Source organism: Oryx dammah, unplaced genomic scaffold, assembly GCF_014754425.2.
Source record: "Oryx dammah isolate SB20612 unplaced genomic scaffold, SCBI_Odam_1.1 HiC_scaffold_27, whole genome shotgun sequence".
Lineage (NCBI taxonomy): Eukaryota > Metazoa > Chordata > Mammalia > Artiodactyla > Bovidae > Oryx > Oryx dammah.
Genome location: NW_024070211.1, coordinates 106,874,812 through 106,896,323, shown reverse-complemented (window position 1 = coordinate 106,896,323; position 21,512 = coordinate 106,874,812). Strand labels below are relative to the sequence as shown.

Below are 21,512 nucleotides of genomic sequence, written 5' to 3'. Positions count from 1 at the left end.
AATTCCATGGACAGAGGAGCTCGGCAGGCTACAAGTCTATATGGGGTTGCAAAGAGTTGGACACTACTGAGTGACTAACATTTGCACTTCATTAGAAGAGTTGGCTCATTGGAAAAGACTCTGATGCTGGGAGGGATTGGGGGCAGGAGGAGAAGGGGACGACAGAGGATGAGATGGCTGGATGGCATCACGGACTCGATGGGCGTGAGTCTGAGTGAACTCCGGGAGCTGGTGATGGACAGGGAGGCCTGGTGTGCTGCAATTCATGGGGTTGCAAAAAGTCGGAAACACCTGAGTGACTGAACTGAACTGATGAAGTTATTACTAATTGTGATGTTAAATATTGTCAGAAATCCAAAACAAATGCTCTTTTTTTTAACTCTAATTAAACTTGATTTTCAAGTTAATTTATATATGTTAGCAAACTAAATATTTTTCTGGCTATGGGTAGAACTTAGCAGAGAGATAAATCTCAAGTACTTTAAACAGAGAGACAGAAAATACTCTCAGGCATGACAACAATTTGGATAAAACAGAATTAACTGTTTGTCTACCAATAAATGTTTTGTTCTCAATCCCTGCTGATAAAAGAAGAGATTTTTAGAATGCATTCAGAATGCTTTAAACATTTAAGTGAATATCTGAAACAAGATTTTTCTACATTTTCTGCTCTATAACCAAATTTGATAGATATCTCAAATTTCCATTAAGGATTATAAGTCAGTAATTTGATTTTTAATGACAGATAACTTGTTTCTTTTATTTCCCTACAGATTTCTGTGTAAGGGTCAATAAATGGTATTTACTTGTTCATTCTCCCATGTTTCCTTTCTATTTTATTTATATTGCATTGCAATATGACTTAGATTTAGCCATTTCTCATGGAATTATGGGGTATTATTAGTATGTCTAAAGGCAGATAATGAAACTGAAGTTCAGAGAGGTCATTACAGGCCTAGAATCATGCAGCTATTCAGATTTTTAGTGCATTTTTAAAATTACTCTTACATACTTTAGTATTTCATGTTCTCAGAGCAGGGAGTACAGCTTATAACAGTACACTATATTTGCAAGGAGAAAAATACGTCTGCAATACACACACACACATATATTGCTTGATTGCTTTGATTTTTTGGATTGTTTTTTGATTTGATTGTTTTTACCCAGGTTTGATTTGTTTTTGACTGGATGATTGTTTTGGTTTGATGGTTTTTACCCAGCCTCTGTTCACTGTTTGTTCCTAAGGGGATGCTGAGGACATGCACAGAGGCTGCTCAGCCAATCAGCATCCTCTGGAGGACATGCACAGAGGCTGCTCAGCCAATCAGCATCCTCTGGTTATAGTACTTTAGTTCTAGGGGAAGCACATGTATTCCATTTAGAGCCAATTAGATGTCATAAGGCTTTTTCCTGAGGCTTCTGGGAAAAGGATTTTCCCTCTTTTTCTCCATCATTTTTAGTCTTTTCTGGGGAAAATTTGAGTGAAAAAGGGGCCAACTGAGAGGAAGTAAGGCTGAGAGGTTAAAAAAGAAAAGAAATATGATCAAGGAGATATTCAGTTTTTAAAACAAACACTTGGAAAGTGCTTATAAGGTCCAGGCACAATCTTAAGTACTTGACAAAAACAGCTTTTTTAATGCTCTTAAAACATACCTATGAGGTGGGTGCTATTCTAATCTTGGCTTTATAATTGAGGAAATTGAGACGCAGAGATATAAAGAAACTTGCCTAATGTCACCAGCTAATATGTTAAGGAGGGCTTTCCTAGTGGCTCAGCAGGAAAGAATCCACTTGCCAAAGCAGGAAATGTGGGTTCGATCCCTGGGTCAGAAAGATCCCCTGGAGAAGGAAATGGCAACCCACTCCAGTATTCTTGCCTGGAAATCCCATGGACAGAGGAGCCTGGAAATCCCATGGACAGAGGAGCCTGGCAGGCTATGGTCCATGGGGTCCCAAAGAGTTGGACACGACTGAGTGACTAAAGGACAACAACAGTGAGTTAAGGAGCAGGGATATGGACCCACGCGATCTTGCTCCATCTGAGTGCTCCTAGCTACTGTGCTAGAGACATGCTGTGAATCCTTAGTTAAATCCATGGTAACGTAATACATGCTTAACAATGGGTTCTCAAAGAAAAGACAGAAAGAGGAAAGGGAGGAAGAATAGAAGGGAAGGAAAGCAGGAAGGAAGGGAGGAAAAATATTCCTGATTTGTTGCCAATTCCCTTAGTATTAATATTCATAATATGGCTGACTTCAAGCTATTAACATGATATTATCTGGTTTTCAAAATTCCTAAAAATTTAATAATGAAAGTGTTGGCACAAGCCAGCTGCTCTAGTATACCTCTGGAGATTACATCAAATCTCCCTTCTACAAGATTGCATTTTTATGAATTTGTAATATTCTTTTTAGCTTAAGACGTTTGTGGTTGGGTTTTTGGTCTTTTGCAAAATAAAGCATCCTAATTGATATCAAATTTTATAGATGATGAAATGCTTTCATGGAAATGTCCTTTGGTATCTTTGACCACCACAATCACCTCATGAAATAGACAAATCACTCATCGGTTTCTCCATCTTAACAGAAACTAAGACTTGAGGGGGTTATGAATTTGGACTATGTAGTGCTGGCAACATAATTTGCCATACTCAGTGTAAAATGAAAATGTAATGTTCCTTGTTCAAAAATCACTAAGAATTTCAAGATAATAGCAGAGTATGAAAATAAGTGCAGGGCCCTTCCACCCAAGTGGTTCTGTGTAACTGCTCCCCGTGAAAGTGGCCCTGGGTCTATGGGACTCAGCTGGTAAATGTCAGAGGTGGTGAGTGAACTCATATCTACCAAGTCTCATAGTTCTTACACTCTATCACACCGCTTTCCTGTAAATTAAAGGACCTGTAAAAACCTGTACTTCTACATAGGATTTATTTAAATTGTTAATAATGACTACATATCATGTAGTTGATCAATTTCAAGTAAACACACATACTTGATTCACTTAGATTCCTATGTGGCAAAAGCTATATTTTAGATCGCAACTATATCTAATCCTAGGTTTCCTTGGTGGCTCAGTGGTAAAGAATCCACCTGCAAGTTTGATCCCTAGGTTGGGAAGATAGCCCTGGAGAAGGAAATGTCAACCCATTCCAGTAATCTTATCTGAAAAACTCCATGGGCAGTCCTTGAGGTCACAAAAGAGTTGGACATGTCTTAGCGACCAAACGGCAACAATATCCAATCTTAATTTATTTACATTACATTTCCTTTAGGTAAAATTAAAAGAAATCTTGCCTTAAACTTGAGCTACTTATATTGCACCTTAAAATTTTTTTTCAAACAAAGCCAGAAAAATAAAACAAATACTATTTCACATATCAGACTTTTAATTAATCTATCTGATAGAGTTTCCCTGCTACCCGACCACCATACACACTTGACCGCCTTAATATTCAAAACTTAGAGAACTCTAAATATCCTTGGGATTTTTCTGAAAAACCAAAAACAAAAAGTACTTTTATGTCCTATGACAACATTTCAGAAATATCCCAGTTACTTTCTTCCTCATAGAAAGGCTATTTACAATGCAGTTACTATTTTTCACAGTGCCAGGCTCAGTCTAATGAGTCTTATTACTAATATTTTCACAATCAAAAATCATTATAACCCATGACAATATTTGGTGATATATGACAATGGAGTAATGAAATGAGAAAATAAAATCTTTTATGTAAGATGGCATTTAGAGGTTGCATTATTAAGTTTTATATAACATCTAGGTTCCACTACTCAATTTTTGATGATTTTAAGAAAACAGAAAACTCATCAAAATAAGCAGCTGAATAATGCTTCAAATTAAATCTATGCAAAGAAATAACAGGTAGTTTATCATGAGTTATAATGTAAAGGCAGAGGTTCAATGTAAATATTGTTCTCAACATTTCTGTTTACCTGTTGACTAACTTAGACTATTTAATTTTCATTTTTGAGACATTAGAAGCCGAGAAAAAAATATACCAGTGTGATTTTCTAGAAACATGTCAAAATGCTCCAATAAGTTAATACACTGATATGCTTTCAGGATGATTTTCAAAACATTTCAAAATTACCATTCTTGATGAGTAATGAAAACAAATATACCACCAAAGAAGACGGGTGTGTGTGTTTTATATTAACACTAAAATAAGAGCATTTCAGCCAGACAGGATTTATGCTTTACTGATAGTAGTATTACCTGCTCAGATCTGTTCTGGTGTTGGTATTGGTACTGAGTGAAGGTATTAGAGGAAGAAGCAGTTTTGTCCTTCTCAAATTGTTTCTTCACTCTGGCCAAACCACCAGGCACTGTGCACATTTCTGATTCTTCCAGCATCTAAGACAAATTAAGAAAAAGGAAAATTCAACTTTATATCATCTCAGGGTAGGATTCTCAAGCTATCTAAAAATAAATCATTGACAGTTATTAATGGGTGATATAATAGAAAGACAGTAACATAAATATTTCAGAAGGCCTTTATTACAGAAAACCTTAATAAAAATAATCTATCCATGTTGGTTTTTCATGTGTCAGTCTTCTGATATAAAGTTAGAAGATTCTTCAAAGTATTGAGTTAATTTTCTTTATCTCAGATAGATTTTGATGTCTGGAGATTAGACCTGTTAGAATGTATTTCTCTCATACTACATAAACTAGCCAGATATTAGAACAATGGATTAAATTTTAATCCATAATAAAGTTGTTATTAAAATTTCAAATGTCTAGATAGGTAACACATCATTAAGAATATTAAAAAAAAATTTGACTTATTCAAAAATGTACTTAAATCATTAAGGATAAACAAAATAGCTTTGAAGTTATTTTAAGGGAGCATATTTTTAATCCTATGAAAAAATATTAAAGTTAATAAAAATAACCACTAATACATAGTGCTGACTGATTTTCTTCTATATATTTACATATATTTTTTTCATTTGATGCTTCTCCATATTCTGTGAGATATGAACATTTATCATCCTCACTTTAAAATGAGGAAATTGAGGTTTGGGGAAGTAAGACATCTTGTTAAATTCTCACAACTAGGGTGTGAGTGTGGGAGCTGGAGTTTGAAACCATATCTGCCTGTCTTAATCACAGCTGTCTGTCTTAACACTAGCCTTTGAAAAATAGGCAGAAAAACAGATACTCCGAGATGGATGTACTCTAGGACTCAGCTCTTAGCCTTGGTATATGAGACTCTGGGTTGGGTGGGAGGGTCTAAGTTTAGAAAGATCCTGGTCTATCACTGGCAGTTTACGGATGAGAAAGCTCATTCTAGTAGGAGTCACTTGGAACAGCTTGAACAACTTTGAGAAGTTGTCTCAGATACTCTATCCCTGTGGGAAGCTCAGTAACTGGATGGCTTTTGTTTTGATGATTCAGCATATTCCGCAGCCCAGCAGGCACTCAAGCCCAGGTGGGATGACAACTGTTGAGTAAAGAGGCCCCGGGCCAACCCACTCTCCTCTAGGATGTGTCCCAGTATGAGACTGGGAGGAGATTCAGTGACCCTTCATGCCCAGGAGGTCTCCTGAGGTCTGGCCCAGTCCTGACATAACCCTGGAAGACTTGAAACCTGAGAGTATCTGGGTACTTGTGAGCTGAGGTTCCCTGGACTGTGGATTCTTACGATCCTGAAATCCTGACTGAAACAGTTTCTCAAACAAGTACTGAAAGTACAACACTATATTGAGGTTTTCTTTACTCTAAAATGGGTTTCCAGAGGTGGCACAGTGGTAAAGAATCCACCTTGCAATGTAGGAGACACAAGAGATGCGGGTTTGATCCCTGGGTCGGGAAAATCCCCTGGTGGAGTAAAGGGCAACTCACTCTAGTATTCTTGCCTGGGATATCCCGTGGACAGAGTAGCCTGGCGGGCTACAGTCCGTGGGGTCACAAAGAGCTGGACAGGACTGACCGTGCATGCATGCCCACACGCAGGCAATACTCTAAAATACTGGAGATGAAATGAATGTTCAGGATTGTCTGAATTACTGGCAGATACTCAAGTGGTTGCTTTATCAAGTTTATAACCTTTCTCCAGTTACAGGGCCTGCCAAATATTTAAGAATAGCACATTAGCTCAATGGAAAGAAGGGATACATTCTATCAAACTGTAACAAACTTCACATATATATCCTGGTCAATTACTATCACTTGATACATGTTAAAATCGTAAGAAATTATGGCATCTTTTTTGAAATTTAAGATAAAGAAAGGGAAGGGTAAATTAAGGCTACAGTATTTCTCTTATCCCCTCTATCATTTAATTTACATAAATGACCTTTTTCAGTTGATCATGTACGCTGCTGCTGCTAAGTCGCTTCAGTCGTGTCCGACACTGTGGGACCCCATAGACGGCAGCCCACCAGGCTCCGCCTTCCCTGGGATTCTCCAGGCAAGAACACTGGAGTGGGTTGCCATTTCCTTCTCCAGTGCATGAAAGTGAAAAGTGAAAGTGAAGTCGCTCAGTCATGTCCGACTCTTCTCAACTCCATGGACTGCAGCCTACCAGGCTCCTCCATTCATGGGATTTTCCAGGTAAGAGTACTGGAGTGGGGTGCCATTGCCTTCTCAGATCATTTATAGGTAATATATAAATATCAAATTACAGAAATCAAGCCAAATTTTGTTAAGAAAGTTACCTTTTCCAACAACTATAAACAATGTCCAAATGATGTACAAATTAATCTGGTAGGTCTGATTAATTATGCTAATGAATGGATACTTTCCTGGTATGTGTGTTTGCACAAAAATATCAGTTCTTACACTGAATAGATTGCCTCTTATCTACTAAACGAATTAGAAAAAAATGAATATATCCATTAATTTCCTTTAGCATCGTGCTTTGGAATTAGACCATGTTACACACGCAACAATGCATACAGTTTGTTGATATTTTCTAGTAATACAACCCAGTACTCCTGATGCCACTTGCTGGCCTAAGGGGGAAAGATAGTTCAGTTAGTAGGAGTGAAAAGGTTTTTTTGTTTAGTTCAGCTTGTAAGTGCAAGTTTACCTATGTAAGATGGCAGGACTTACTCAAGAAGCAGCCTGTGACTATGAGCTGGAGTGATGTTTCTTTGCTTAGACTGAAATCATTATGCCTTGGTTACCACCATGTACTGACATCCCAACTGCTCCATGTAATTGTCAATGACCATATAACTTAGATTGCTTTGCGTTGAACCTTTAAAAAAAATGTTTATCTTTATTCTATGTTTCCTATTCTTGGACACAGCAATAAGATTTGGAATTTAATGGGTACACCAATAAAATTATTCTATTAACAAGTCAATTTCCTAACACAAAATCTACCTAATGTTATTTTAATAGTAAGTTAATTTAAATATATAACGCTTAAACCTAGGCAAGTATATTACATAGAGAATCAGCAATTTTGTTTAAAAGAACTGTTCTTGGTTTCTAGAGCATAATAGAAATAACATAATTTGGGGAGAAAGACAAACAGTGATTCTAATCCCATGTATGAGCCTTGAAACCTTGGGCTAGAGTTCCTTAACCTCAGTTTTCTTTCTTATAAACTGGGGTGGGGGGTGGGTAGCAACATATTTCTCACAGATTCTTAGCAAGTGATAAAAAAGAAGATAAAGGAAATAAAATTGCACAGCACCAAATGTGTTGTTTTGTTGCTTAATGAATGTTACTTCTCCTTTCTCCTCTATGGGGCTTCTGTAGACTGATGCTTTTTCACAGGCAGGTCTTTCCTTTGGTGGTGGTGGTGGTGTAGTCCCTAAGTCGTGTCAGACTCTTGAGACCCCATGGACTGCAGCCTGCCAGGCTCCTCTGCCCATGGATTCTCCAGGCAAGAATACTGGAGTGGGTTGCCATTTCCTTCTCCAAGGGATCTTCCTGACCCAGTGATTGAACCCCAGTGTCCTTTGCAGGCAGATCCTTTACCAACTGAGCTCTGAGGGAAGCCCCAGCCTTTGCTTTATGTTCAACAAAATACCATCTGGCTGATTCTAGGACGAAGAGAAACTGATCTAGGACAGAGAAACTGATCTAGGACAAAGAAACTATCTCAGTGTAATTCAAATATAATGGATTCAGTTTGGGCCCAAATCAATGACTTCCAAATTCTGCACATAAAATATTTGGTTTATTTATGTAGACAACACTTGGTTATAAGTAGTTCCCATGCTTTTTGATTAAACAAACATTTGATGCAATTGACCAAATGAGGCAGTTATTTTGCTGTATCTTAGATACTTATCAGGATTTCTCTGAGATAATATATGTGCTCATTTTTCTCAAAATATTAGCTTAGGGGCAAACCAAACAATAGGGCATTTTTCGGGCCAAAGATGCTTTCCTGTATAAGAAGAGGCAGTTGAATATAGTTAAAAGAGTACTGGAGTCAAGAGACTTTTTGAATCTAGTCTGGCTTCGTTGCTATCTAATTACATGACCTCCCATAAATCGTTGTCCCTCAGTTAGTTTTATCTGTACATGGGCAGGAAAGACAGGGACTATTAAATTCCTTTTACATAGACTTTCTTCAGAATAGCACTGAAATTAAAAATTTTTTATATTAAATAGTGAGAAATTTAGTTTCCCATGTGCCTGATTTAAATGTTTTCCTTTTAACATAAATACAAATCATGCCTTGTACACATTTGTTTTATGGTATATTATCCTCGTGCCTAGCAAGATAAAAGTCTTCCTAGATAAAAGATAGCTTAGTAAATAGCTAGTCTTTATCTAGGTATTTTCAAAGTCAGCTTGTTTCCCCAAGAAACATTTTTCCAATTTATTATCTAACTTGTGGTGAAATTGCTTAATGATCCAGCAGGGGGTGCTATGTAAGAAGACTGGCAGGAGGCGCTGGAGGGATACTATTTGTTTTGGAAGTATTTAGATATTTATTTCTCTACATTCATTCAACATCTATGCTGTGTCTAAAATGTATTTTAATTACTATGTAAAATCTTAAATGTCAGCTAGGATTGCAATATTGTTAATGAGTTTGGCACAGTCATTCTTGTCTCTGAATAATTTGTAAAGAAAAACGCCGCTTCACAGTAGCTATTTTAGAATACCACCCTTCTTGGCTATTCTCTCTCTCTTGTGGATAAATGAACATCTTTGCTAATTTGGAGATTATAATTATAAAAGAATATCCTTACATTCCATTAAAGCTTCTACTAATAAAATGACTTCTCAAATCCTGTGGCTTGCAGGCCGCAGAATATGGAGCCCAACAAACTCTTTTGAATATGACTTTATTATGCATTGGCTCTAAATATCGGCGGTCTTACTGAATTCTGCTCTTTCCTATAATCATAACTGGTTTAGCAGAGTGCCTACATTGCTAATCTCCCTCATTTCTATGTTGATTAAGCTACTCGTAATGGATTTAGTGCATACAGAGAAATGAAAAAAGCAAAAGAAATTATATTGCCAGTGAATTTAAATTAACTATACATGTGAACAAGAAGGATGGGAGGCAGACCCACATGATTAAGATTTTGAAATTAATTCCCAACCTTCCTGAGGAGAATAGCTATAGGTTAAATGATAATTGGGGCAATAATAACACATTTATACAGTGCCTTACAGCTTACATGTAAATTATCTCTTTGACTCTTCACAGAGACTCTCTGCAGTAGGTGGTTTTCCCCATTTTTCAGTTAAGGAAACTGAAGTTCAGGGAGGGGTTAAGATAGGAGCCCAAGTTTATACAAATTGTAAGTGGCAGCATGCATGCTAAGTGGCTTTAGTCATGTCTGACTTTTTGTGACCCTAGGGGCTGTAGCCTGACAGGCTCCTCTGTCCGTGGGATTCTTCATGCAAAAATCCTGGAGTGGATTGCCATGCCCTCTTCCAGGGGATCTGCCTGACCCAGGGATTAAACCTTAGTCCCTTATGTCTCCTGCGTTGGCAGGCAGGTTCTTTACCACTAGTGCCACCTGGGAAGCCCCAGGAAGTGGCAGAGCTGAAGCTTAACTTCAGACACCCTGAATTTGATACACATTGTTTCTGTTTTCTCTACTTTATCCAGTTGTCCAGTAGTATTCTTATATTGCCATGTAAAGAGGGATGTGAAAGGCAATCAGCCGGCCTAATGCAGGAGCACCAGGAGCAGCTTACATTGGCGGAGAAGCTGCGGCAGTCGCCCCTGGAAACAGCTGCCTGGTACCTCGCCATCCGTTCCTTCAAGGACACCACTTCTTGGAGGTCTGACACACTCTTGCTCTGCGCGGCAGTGTCTTCTGCAAATCCACTCGCAGGCTTATTAGGGCCAGCAGTCACTAAAAACAAATGTAGCATGGTCAGATATGATTCAGGTTTTGAAAAGAAAATAACATCATCTTAGGAACAGTGAAGGCACCTAAAACATCTGGTTTTGGAAAGCAGACTGTATACCACAGTATTTCCCATGTTTCACAGTCACCTTCTTTTTTTTAAACCTTCAAGCAAAGCTACAAAATGCCAATAGAGAAGCATCTGCTTATGCAAACAGCAAATGAAAATACTGCCTCACTTTCCTGCCATTATTCTGATAAACAGTAAGTATTTATTAAGAGATACATAATGTTAATGAAACTCCTGAAGCACTATGTGTTGGATTTATGCTAAATGCTATAAAAGCGTAATCTCATTTACTTCTCTAACAACCTCATGAAGTATGTTCCATTAGTTTCTAAAATTTATAGATAAAGAAAATGGAGAATCAGAGTAATTCAAAAACTTTCCCATGATCACACAATTAGTAAGTGTCAGATTTGGTGGTTTGACTAAATCTTTAGCAAGTCTAAAAATTGCTCTTTGCCTCTTACCTTACCCTTCAACCCTCAAGGAGATAGATCTAGAAAGATCTATTGAGATAGATCTAAAATATGTGAATGCTATGAGAATTACAGACTGGAGTTTTTCCTTTTATTTCATAGAGGCATGTGTTACATAAGACAATTCATTGTTCCCTTTAAAAATAAGTTTTACCAGTCATTTCAGACCACCTGATATTTTCCCATGAAAGCCATCTACCTGACAAAAATATAGGGCATTAGATATTACATATTTGCAAACAGAGCAAAAGCCTGATTGCATGATCACAGAATAACAGATGTTAGAAGCAGAAACGTCTTTAGAGATACTGTAGTCTCATCTGGTCTAATCTGTTCGTTTAAGGCATAAGGAAACACATCTAAATGTTTCCTGATGTGAAAGCACTCTAAGAAGCCTCCCTGGTGAGTGTGATTCTCCATGTTTATTTAAATAGAGGTGCCAGAGTTGATTTCAAAACTAGTTTTTGTTATTGAATTCAGTGTTCTTTGCTGCTATCACTCTGTTTGTTGGTTTACTATTTACTCTTTAAAAATTGTAATTCCAAAATCATTTCAAGGGCTCCTTCTAGGGCCAACCAGTGAATGGTGTGTGTGTTTTGATATGTTCATCACTCATTCATACACCCCTGCCTTTCTCCTTAGGGCTGTTGTTTTTTGCACTCATAGGGTAGTGGTCTTTGGTGTGCTTTGTTATTTGAATTGGTTTACTAACACTGACTCAAAGCCCCAGACAACCCCAGATTACAGACCACCAAGCTGTTTCCTCCCTGCCCTGCTCCCCTATCTTCTCACCTTGTCCCCACACTGAACCATCTTAGTAAATTGTTTGGTTTTTCCATCAGCTACTTCAAAATTCATGTACACACAGCAATTTGAGAATAATATGTGTGACCCAGGGGAGATTAAAAATCATTTGTAGTTTGACCCTGTATTTGGCTTTCCTTAAGGACGTCTTATTATATTAAATTATAGGTATATTTTAAAGTTTTAATTTTTTTATATTTTATTTCACACATATCAAAAATAAAATATAAAGGAATAAGACGTATCATATGCATGCTGTGATTGTATAACCTGATATATTCACAATAAATGTGAATTAGTTTTTAAAATTCACCTGTCTTCCAAAAACTCTATATATCCACACAAAAGTATAACTCCTCCAGATAATCCTGATAAAAAGAGATTCCCACAAACTACTGAAAGTCTTTCACATGCAGAAGAAAATATGTCTTTATTTTTCTCTGTGCATTGTCTATTTCTACAGATGAATTCTGATTATGTTCAGCCATACTCCTCTTGTTGTAAATGGTCACTATATAAATTTTATTGAACATGAACCACTAAAGTTTTTCCACATTATGATATAAATTTCATTTTGTACATTATTCATAAAATATGTCATTCTTATATCAATCTTAACAGAAAGTCAGTAGTTTATTTTTGCAAAAATTTACAGAGTATTTACTTTCCAAATACTTCAATTTTTATCCTACTTACTGGGAAATGCCTAAGATTATTAATGGTCAGGAAATCAGTTGCCTGAGTATTAGAGAGATTTGGCTTCCATTGCCTTGTGGCTTTTTCTTCTGATCACAGAAAAGACATTATATTTTAATCTCTCTGTTTCTCTCTCTCTCTCTTTCTCTCTTTTCCCCATCAGTGACTCTGCCTACACAGGCAGGGTAGTGGAGTAGAAAACCTACCTGGAGCACATAAATTGTGTCCATGTTGTTTTTTAACCTCCTAAGTCAATGTCTTTTAATTTCCTCATTTGAAAAACAAGGTGATGCTTCCTGTCGAATGCACTGTGAGGCAGCGCACCCATTTGTTCCTATCCTGATGTTGATGACACCTGATGTAAATTTGTAAGGTTCGTAAAACAGTCTCTTTTTTTCTTTTTGAAGGATAATTGCTTTACAGAATTTTGTTGTTTTCTGTCAAACCTCAACATTAATCAGCCATAGGTATACATATATCCCCTCCCTTTTGAAACTCCCTCCCATCTCCCTCCCCATCCCACCCCTCTAGGTTGATACAGAGCCCCTGTTTGAGTTTCCTGACCTATACAGCAAATTCCCATTGGCTACCTATTTTACATATGGTAATGTAAGTTTGCATGTTACTCTTTTCATATATTTCACCCTCTCCTCCCCTCTCCCCATGTCCATAAGTCTATTCTCTGTGTCTGTTTCTCTATCACTGCCCTGTAAATAAATTCTTCAGTACCATTCTTGTAGATTCTGTATATGTGCATTAGAATACAATATTTATCTTTCTCTTTCTGACCTACTTTACTCTGTATAATAGGTTCTAGGTTCATCCACCTCATCAGAACTGACTCAAATGCATTCCTTTCTATGGCCATTGTGTATTTGTACCACAGCTTCTTTATCCATTCATCTATTGATGGACATTGAGGTTGCTTCCATGTTCTAGCTATTGTAAATAGTGCTGCAGCGAACAATGGGATACATGTGTCCTTTTCAATTTTGGTTTCCTCAGGGTATATGCCTAGGAGTGGGATTGCTGGGTCATATGGCGGTTTTATTCCTAGTTTTTAAAGGAATCTCCGTACCATCTTCCATAGTGGAAGATGTATCAATTTACATTCCCATCAACAGCGCAAGAGCGTTCCCTTTTCTCCACACCCCCTCCAGCGTTTATTGTTTGTAGACTTTTTGATGACGGCCATTCTGACTGTTGTGAGGTGATATCTCATTGTAGCTTTGATTTGCATTTCCCTAATAATAAGCGATGTTGAGCATCTTTTCATGTATTTGTTAGCCATCTGTAAGGACAGTCCCTTTCTTAGTGATGTGTGGCAAAGAAGATAGGAACATTGGTTGTCTGACCTCATGATATTCTCTTTCAGAATACGACTGACATTAGAAACAGGGTTAACTGAGTTTAGGGAAACTTTAAAGAGAAAGGTAACACAGAACAAAGTGGGTGTAAGACAGACTCAAAGATATCCTGTACAACACAGGGAACATAGCCAATATTTTGTAATAACTGTAAATGGAAGATAACCTTTAAAAATTAAATAATTTTTAAAAACATTACTAATAATTGACTGGAAACTAAAGATGCCATTGTCATAAAATACTTGTAGAAAATAGGGAATAATAGGACCTGTAAGTATTCTAATGGAAAACAGAGTGGAGGACCATGCCATAAGGCTACAGTGGTCTGTGAAAAAGAGGAAGGGAAAATAAAATTTTACATGACTATTTCTGATAGAAAGCATTATAAATATTTACATCACAAAACCATTATACTAGAAGTTATTTGTCTCTGGGATTTAGAGGTAATTCACTGTGCAGATGAGTAAATAAACTTTTTTTAAAAGTTCAATGAATTCTCTCAAATCTCCAGTTAATGAGTTCTCCAGCCCAGCCTAGAATCTATTGTAATCCTATATATAGAATATTTTATTTGCTGATAAGAAAATACTTGCTAATCTACCCCCAAGTTAATTCTTTCTGTAATAGAATATATCCTGTAAAGCAGAAAGAGCATATAGGGAAGTACTTGGAAAGAATATACACCACCAACAAATCTAAGCTGTTATCATGAGACTATTAGAAACCAAGGGTAAGAATGCCTTTTCAAAGAATTCTGAGGTTCTTAGGGGAAAGATTTCTATTATTACCTTTTGTAATATAAGAAGTTATATACTCCAGTTAGACCCAATTTATGTCCACTTCCTATTTTCTTAAATCATGAGAGAGTGTGTGACTATTTTTCATGTCTCTATTTTCCATGAGCCCCAAACATGTGCTTTTCTTCTGCAGTTTTTAAAAATGAAGAAACTGACTAAACCAATTGATCAATCAAGCAAATTTACCTAGGTTGCAAAGTTTATTATGAGTCCTTGAATTTTACTTTCTGTGGAAAGTCCTTGTTTAAGGAATTTTTTAAAAAGCAAAGTAGTATAAGATAAGGCAGAATGCCCTGATTTTGTTGAGCAATTATTCATCTGCATGTAATCAGTCACAGAAGGGTTTGCATAGTCAGCCTTCTGTGTTTTCTTGGAGGTGATAATAGTTTTAAGATATCAGATATACAAAATGATGAGGAATAGTCAATGTTTTGAATACACATTGAAAATTTCTCCTAATTTCACAATTTCTGTTATCAGTGAAAGAATTCTTAGAAATATGCAGAGACTAATATCAAGAGGCATTTCAAAAGGGTCACTGAGACATTTGCTATGAACTAGTCTTCAAATTAGCTGTTCAGGAATTTTCAAAGATGCAATTCAGTTTTTTTATCTTATAAATGATATGTTCCTAGAGCATTAAAAAATGACAAATCTATCCTTATTTCTCACTAAACAAATGTCTAAAATCTGAAATAACAAGTTATAAACATAATTCTAAGGTCTTTTTAGAATAATGACTTGGAAATAAAGGTTAATGTCTAGATACATAGTGGTAGGCTCAGTGTATTGCTTCAAAATACTGTCAAAGTCATAAAAGTGTTTATTTAGAAAACACCTAATGTGGCAGGATTCACACAGCCAAGTGCTTTGTCATGATCTTATTTCTAAAGCAAGATTCAATCTCAACATGTTTTCTAAATTTAAATATGGCTTATTATTTTCAAAATATGAGAGGCCCATTCCCAAATTGTAGTTGTGGGTAAAGTTTTATGGAAAAGACGATTATGTCAATGGATGTTATTGGATGAAAGACTGATATTGAACGCCAGGAGCTTTAAAACTGGCTTGCACAAGGATGGTGTAAATTTTTGTGAGTCACCTCTTTACTTCTCCCTTTTGCCTGCGCAATATGAAATATGTGAAATAAAGTAAAAAATACTTTGACCTCTTTATTTCACTAAGAGACTGTTTGCTAGAGTCTGAGTTGTGAAGCTGATATTTGGTCTCTTGATTTAGAGCACAGGTATAAGCAGAGGTGTTTCTGATTTCCTAGCTGTGGTGAAATCAGAAGGAAGGTTATCAAAGGTGGGAAAAGAACTAAAGGTATAAAAGCTTTTTAGAAGAATTAAAGCACACATTGAAGGCAGTTAATAGAGTTACTGTATGTTGCAGAGGGCTCCCTGGGTAACTCAGATGGTAAAAAATCTGCCTGCAGTGCAGGAGGCCTGGGTTCGATCCCTGGGTCCAGAAGATCCCCTAGAGAAGGGAACGGCTTCCCACTCCAGTGTTCTTGCCTGGAGAATTCCATGGACAGAAAAGCCTGGCGAGCTACAGTACATGGTGTCGCAAAGGGTTGGACATGACTGAGCGACTTTCTTTTTCATATGCTGCAGAAGAGAAAAACCAGTAGCGAAATACTAGTGACAATGTGAAAGAAGATGACAAAGATAGAGAAAAGACAGCAAAATTCAAAATGCTACTACAAGATAGTAGCATTTCAGTGGGAAGGTGGAGGAATGAGCAGAACAAATGAAAAATAGAATTTTTGCTGAAAATAGAAGAAATATTTGCTGAAAATAAAAGTTGGGCATTGGTAGATTTAAAGTATTTATCATAATCCAGGATAAAAATTAATTTTAAAACACCGATAGTAAATCCTGGTGAAACATTTCAGAATCAAGGAAAAGAAATTGTCTAGACAGATGGAGGATTTCTGTGATGATGAGGCAAAATTCAGGATGTCTTCTTTTTAACACTAGACACTAAAAGCAGTTAGAGAACTGATTAGTGAAATTTTAGTTTCAGTAGAGAACTAGAGTCTCTGTGAATTCAAGTTTATGTGAATTCAAGACTCTGAGAACTAGGGTCTATGTGAATTCAAGAGTCTATGTGAATTCAAGACTTTGAAAACTAGAGTCTATGTGAATTCAAGAGTCTATGTGAATTCAAAACTCTGAGAACTACCGTCTATGTGAATTCAAGTTGGTACTCATGTGAAAACTCAATAAAAATCAAAACACAATCCTTTTAACAAGTCAGCCAAAAACAAAAGAAAAAGACTTAACAAAATAAAATGGAATAGTGTAAAACCAAATGTAAATAAACACGTGCCAAACTTCACCTAAAAGACAAAGGCAAATATTAATAAGTCCAATCACATGCCACCTGCAAGACAAAATTTAAAAAGGAAATATTGGGCCAGAAATTGCCAGGCCAAAATAAATGAAGAGGAGTTATCATGGCTGTAGCATTAAAAACAAAAATATGTTCAATGAAATGGAGAGCTCTTCTATCAATAGAAGATGCCACCCCACTAGGAAGCCATAGCAACAATGGGCTTCTGCATGCTGACTAGCATAGAACAGAAACATATAAAGGTCATCTGTAACAAAAAGGAGAATTTTTATATAATTGTTGTGAATATAATCGCTGTAGATGACTTTAATATTTTTCCATCTTTGCCATATGAAACTTCAGAAATAAATTAGCTGAATTCTACTTTAATAAGGTTTATTTTAATGTCATTTATGTATTCTTTATTATTAAACAAATACCGATCACAATAAACATGACATGTTCACTAGGCTCCAGGGCCTCCAGTCTAATGGGTAAGAGAGACAGGCAATTTTAGCCCAGAGCGTTTATGGGTTTCCATCAGGTCGAGTGGGGGGCCCCTGGGATGGGGAGAACCTAATCCGCCTGGGTGTGTCATTGCATTTGTGTCAGGAAGGCATCCTGAGAAGTGGAGCATCCGCACTGAAACAAGAAAGGGCTGGCATGTGGCCGTGTGGAAGAGAAGATGCAGAAAAGGAAGGAGACGGCAGCATTACCAACAGATCGTGTTGGGAAAATTAGGCCATGCTTTTGAGGAAAACATTAAGAGTTTCTCACCACATGTTAGAGTCAGGAAAATATTTAGAAAACACCTAGTGTAACCAGATTCACACCACCAAGTGCTCTGTCGTGATCTTATTTCTCAAGCAAGACTTAAGTGATTTTTAAAATGATGAAAATTCCTTAGAGAGATATAGCTAATTCATAAAATGAGTTCAGTTGGACATTCTTAGCATAAAAATTCAAAGTGACAAAATCTTTCCAAATGTGTATTGAGACAAAAGAAAACTGGAGGACAGACAAGTTTAATAAATAGGCTGAAGTGTGAATTCTCTAATTATGTTCTAACATTATTGAAAAGACAAATAAATGACTCAAAGGAATGATTCACAAGCAAAAAAACAATAGAAAATATGTATAAAGTGCTTTCTACATGTCAGACCTTAGTCTTTTTAATGCTCTCAACTGCTGTATGAGGTAGAGACTATATTTATTTTTAATCTCCATTTTATAGATAAGGAAACAGAGACATGGAAAGGCTGTCAAACTTGTTCAAGGTCAGGTGGCTAGTAAGCTTCAGAGCTGGAAAGGAAGCTAGACAATCTGGCTCTGGGTTCTGTGACTTAAGTACAATTCTATGCTATATCTCAAGAAGTACAATTGTCCAAAAACCAAAAGACAAACCCAAACAATTACCTTCCCAAGGAAAGAGATGAAGTAAAATTCAAACAACATAATGATGTCATTTTTTTTTTGCTAACTGACTCACTGCATATGCAATAAAAACATATAAAATAAACAAATAGACCTAGAAAACTGATCTGATGTATAATTATGACTCAAAAGAAGTTCTAAGGTTTAATAGTAATTTGAATTCTCAGGCAAAAAAATAAGAATTTAAAGATTTTTTTATTAGAAATTTTCTAAAATCAATTTAAGAAGCCTTTATTTAGTCCAGACTAAAAGCTAGGCAGAGAATGAGCTGGAGTGTCACAAAAGTCCACAAAGCTGATTCAAATACAGATGTCAGCTTCAAGAAGGCAAGTGTACTTCTGGAGACATATCAATAGCCTTGCTATTATATTCTGGATGCATTCTAAAGAAGTCAACTACTCAGAAAATTGACTTAGAACTAAATTGGGAGAATGATGAACTAAATTCCATAAAATCTAAATATATGATTTATAACCCAGCTCAAATTTGTGTACACCAGATAAAATCTATGGACATACCATAGACTCAGAGCCATTAGCATGAATAAATTTTCTATAATTCTTAATATTTGCATATCCCTCAGCTAATAATAAAATTCATCTCTTTTAAGCATTCAGAATGCTGCTGCCAAGTCAAATTTGTACTCAATTTGAGTTTTATATATTTTACCCTCATTTGAATATTATAAAACCAAGAAATAGGTGGAGAATAAAATGAAAGAGCAAGTGTATAGCAAATCTTGCATTAATTTACAGTGTTTTAAAAAAACATGGAGAAGAAGGGCAGAGAGTTAACTGAGTAAAAGTGTTTGACGTGACGGCACAAAAGGCATGCTGTGGCATATGAACCCAGTAAATCAGATTCCACCTTTTAGACCAACCTCCCTTTGGCCCCATTCCCCCCAGAAGCATTGTGTTGTGTATACTCTAGTCGCCTCTCCAAAATCCATTCATTCATGTGATTTGCATGATTTATACATTAACAAGAACAGATCATCTCTCAGGATAATAAAAAGGATTAGTTCTTGCTTTCTTAGTAAATCTTCCCTAACCACTATTCTCCTTATTCAGGTACTAGAAGAGATCCTACACATCCAGTTGCCTTATAGAGGAGAAAGACAAGGTTTAGCAATGTGGTAAACAAAGTATAGGTTCTCAAAAGATGTGTACATCCTTATGCCCCAAATCTGTGAGTGTGTGTGTGTGTGTGTGTGTGTGTGTGTTATGTGTTGTGAGCAGTCATGCTGACTCATTGCGACCCCATGGACTATAGCCCGCCAGGCTCCTCTGTCCATGGGGTTCTCTAGGCATGAATACTGGAGTGGGTTGCCATTTCCTTTTTCAGGGGATCTCCCTGATCCAGGGATCGAACCTGTGTCTCTTGCTTTTCTTTCATTGGCAGGTGGGTTCTTTACCACTGCACCACTGAGAATCCCCAGAATCCGTGAATATGATATTTTATTGGGTTGACCAAAAGTTCATTCAGATTTTCCTGCAAGATCTTACAGAAAATCTTGAATGTACTTTCTGGTTAACCCAATACATGACAAAGGGGACTTTGCAGATGTGATTAAGTTAAGAATTTTAAGGTGGGAAGATTATCCAGGATTGTCCAGGTGGGTTCAATGTAGTCACAAGGTTTCACATGAGGGAAAGAGAGGCAGGAGAGTCAGAGTCAAAAAGGAGAGATAATGACAGAGGTGGGAGAGGGGGAAAAAGGTGAAGAAGGAGAAGAAAAGGAGGAGGGAGAAGTGGAGGAGGAAGGAGAAGAGGAAGAGGAGTGAGAGGGAGGGGAGGGGAGGAGGAGGGGGAGGAGAGTGGGGTGGGGGAGAGAGAGAGAGATGTAATACAAAATCTAAGCTACTGGCTTTGAAAGCAGAGGAAAGATTCCATGAGTCAAGGAATCCAGGTAGATTCTAAAAGCTTCAAAAGGTAAGCTCCCTCACAGAACTTCTAGGAGGAGGGGGGGTCCCAGGCAACACTGTGATGCTGATCCAGTGAAACTTGTTTTGGACCTCCAGAACTGTAATAGAATGGATTTGTGCTATTGTAAGCACAACTGTATGTATTAATAACTGTTTGCATTAATCTGTTACAGCAGCAATAGAAAACTAATACAAGCATCCACTGTACATGTACATGCACCTCACCAAGTCGGAAATCACTACATAGTCAATTCTTTTTATGGCATATTTCAGTTCTAGCTGCCCCAAATTTCATAGATTTATATACACAAACCATGCTCTGTTGGAAACATCTTTGAATTTCTTTGTGCCTCAAAGAATAAATGTCTACCTACTCATAGATAAGACTTAGTATAAAAGTCCGCTTAGATTCTAATCTGAGTAACAGAACTACCATTTCTAACTGTAATAACAACTTCTCGTATAGACTTGTCTTCTCTATTCTGCAGCCTCTGGCATCTCATAAGAAGTTCTCCTGGTACAAGAGCAGTTATAAATGTATAGAATTTAGATGGAAATTAAATAATCATTCATGCTTAATATTGCTAGTTTGGACATATTTGAAAATTCAATCATATTGCTATTAAATATGTTAAATTGATTGCTTAAAGTATTGGCCAGTTAAAAAATCAATAATTGAATTAAATGACTTAAATTTCTTTGAAGTGGTCAAATAACTTGAAACTATTAAATGCCTATAGATGATGCATACTTTTACAAAATAAGTCTTGTTAGATATTTCCCTAACACAATGAGACTTATATTGCATTACAACAGTAACTACTTGTTAATGGGTATCAATTATGTGTTAGCCATTTTACATGTATATTCTTACACATCATTTAATGTCTAATTCTTATAACAACTCTACCTGATGGGTGGTATTATTTCCAGTTTACTAATGGCAAAAGTAACATTTAAAAAGATACAATCATACAGTAAGGAGCTGAGCTTGAAAAGGTTCAGGTATTTCTGAGTACAAAGCTATTTAACTCTGCACAGTCTTTTATGTAAGTATTTTTCATTAACATATAACATTATAAAGTAAGCTTTTAATTAAGGGTATGAATCTCCCTTTCTGCTTCCTAAACATCTACACACAAATCCTTTATTTCAGAGTATCTAGGGATAAATCAAAGGGAAACCAGTAAGTTGAATTTCTGTGCCTCTAAGTGAGTTCTTTTTTGACCTTATAAGCTTGAGTTTAGAACTGGAAATCAAGCAAATTCTTCATCTATATTTCTTTGGTCACTCACTGTAGAGCTCA

General features: G+C 36.6%; 1 protein-coding gene across 2 annotated transcripts in view; it reads right to left on the bottom strand.

The window, feature by feature from the left end:
- The window catches only part of XIRP2 (xin actin binding repeat containing 2), a 75,042-nt gene that overhangs the window by 38,575 nt on the left and 14,955 nt on the right, over positions 1 to 21,512 (bottom strand). Inside the window, exons 2-3 of one of the 2 annotated variants that reach the window (XM_040229265.1) lie at positions 10,150 to 10,310; positions 4,234 to 4,371 (exon numbers count right to left, since the gene is read on the bottom strand). In XM_040229265.1, coding sequence (XP_040085199.1) covers positions 4,234 to 4,371; positions 10,150 to 10,206 — 195 coding nt within the window. In that variant the 5' untranslated portion in view covers positions 10,207 to 10,310. Of the gene's footprint in view, positions 1 to 4,233; positions 4,372 to 10,149; positions 10,311 to 21,512 lie in introns of those variants that run through there. The other variant, XM_040229266.1, reaches the window with a different exon arrangement.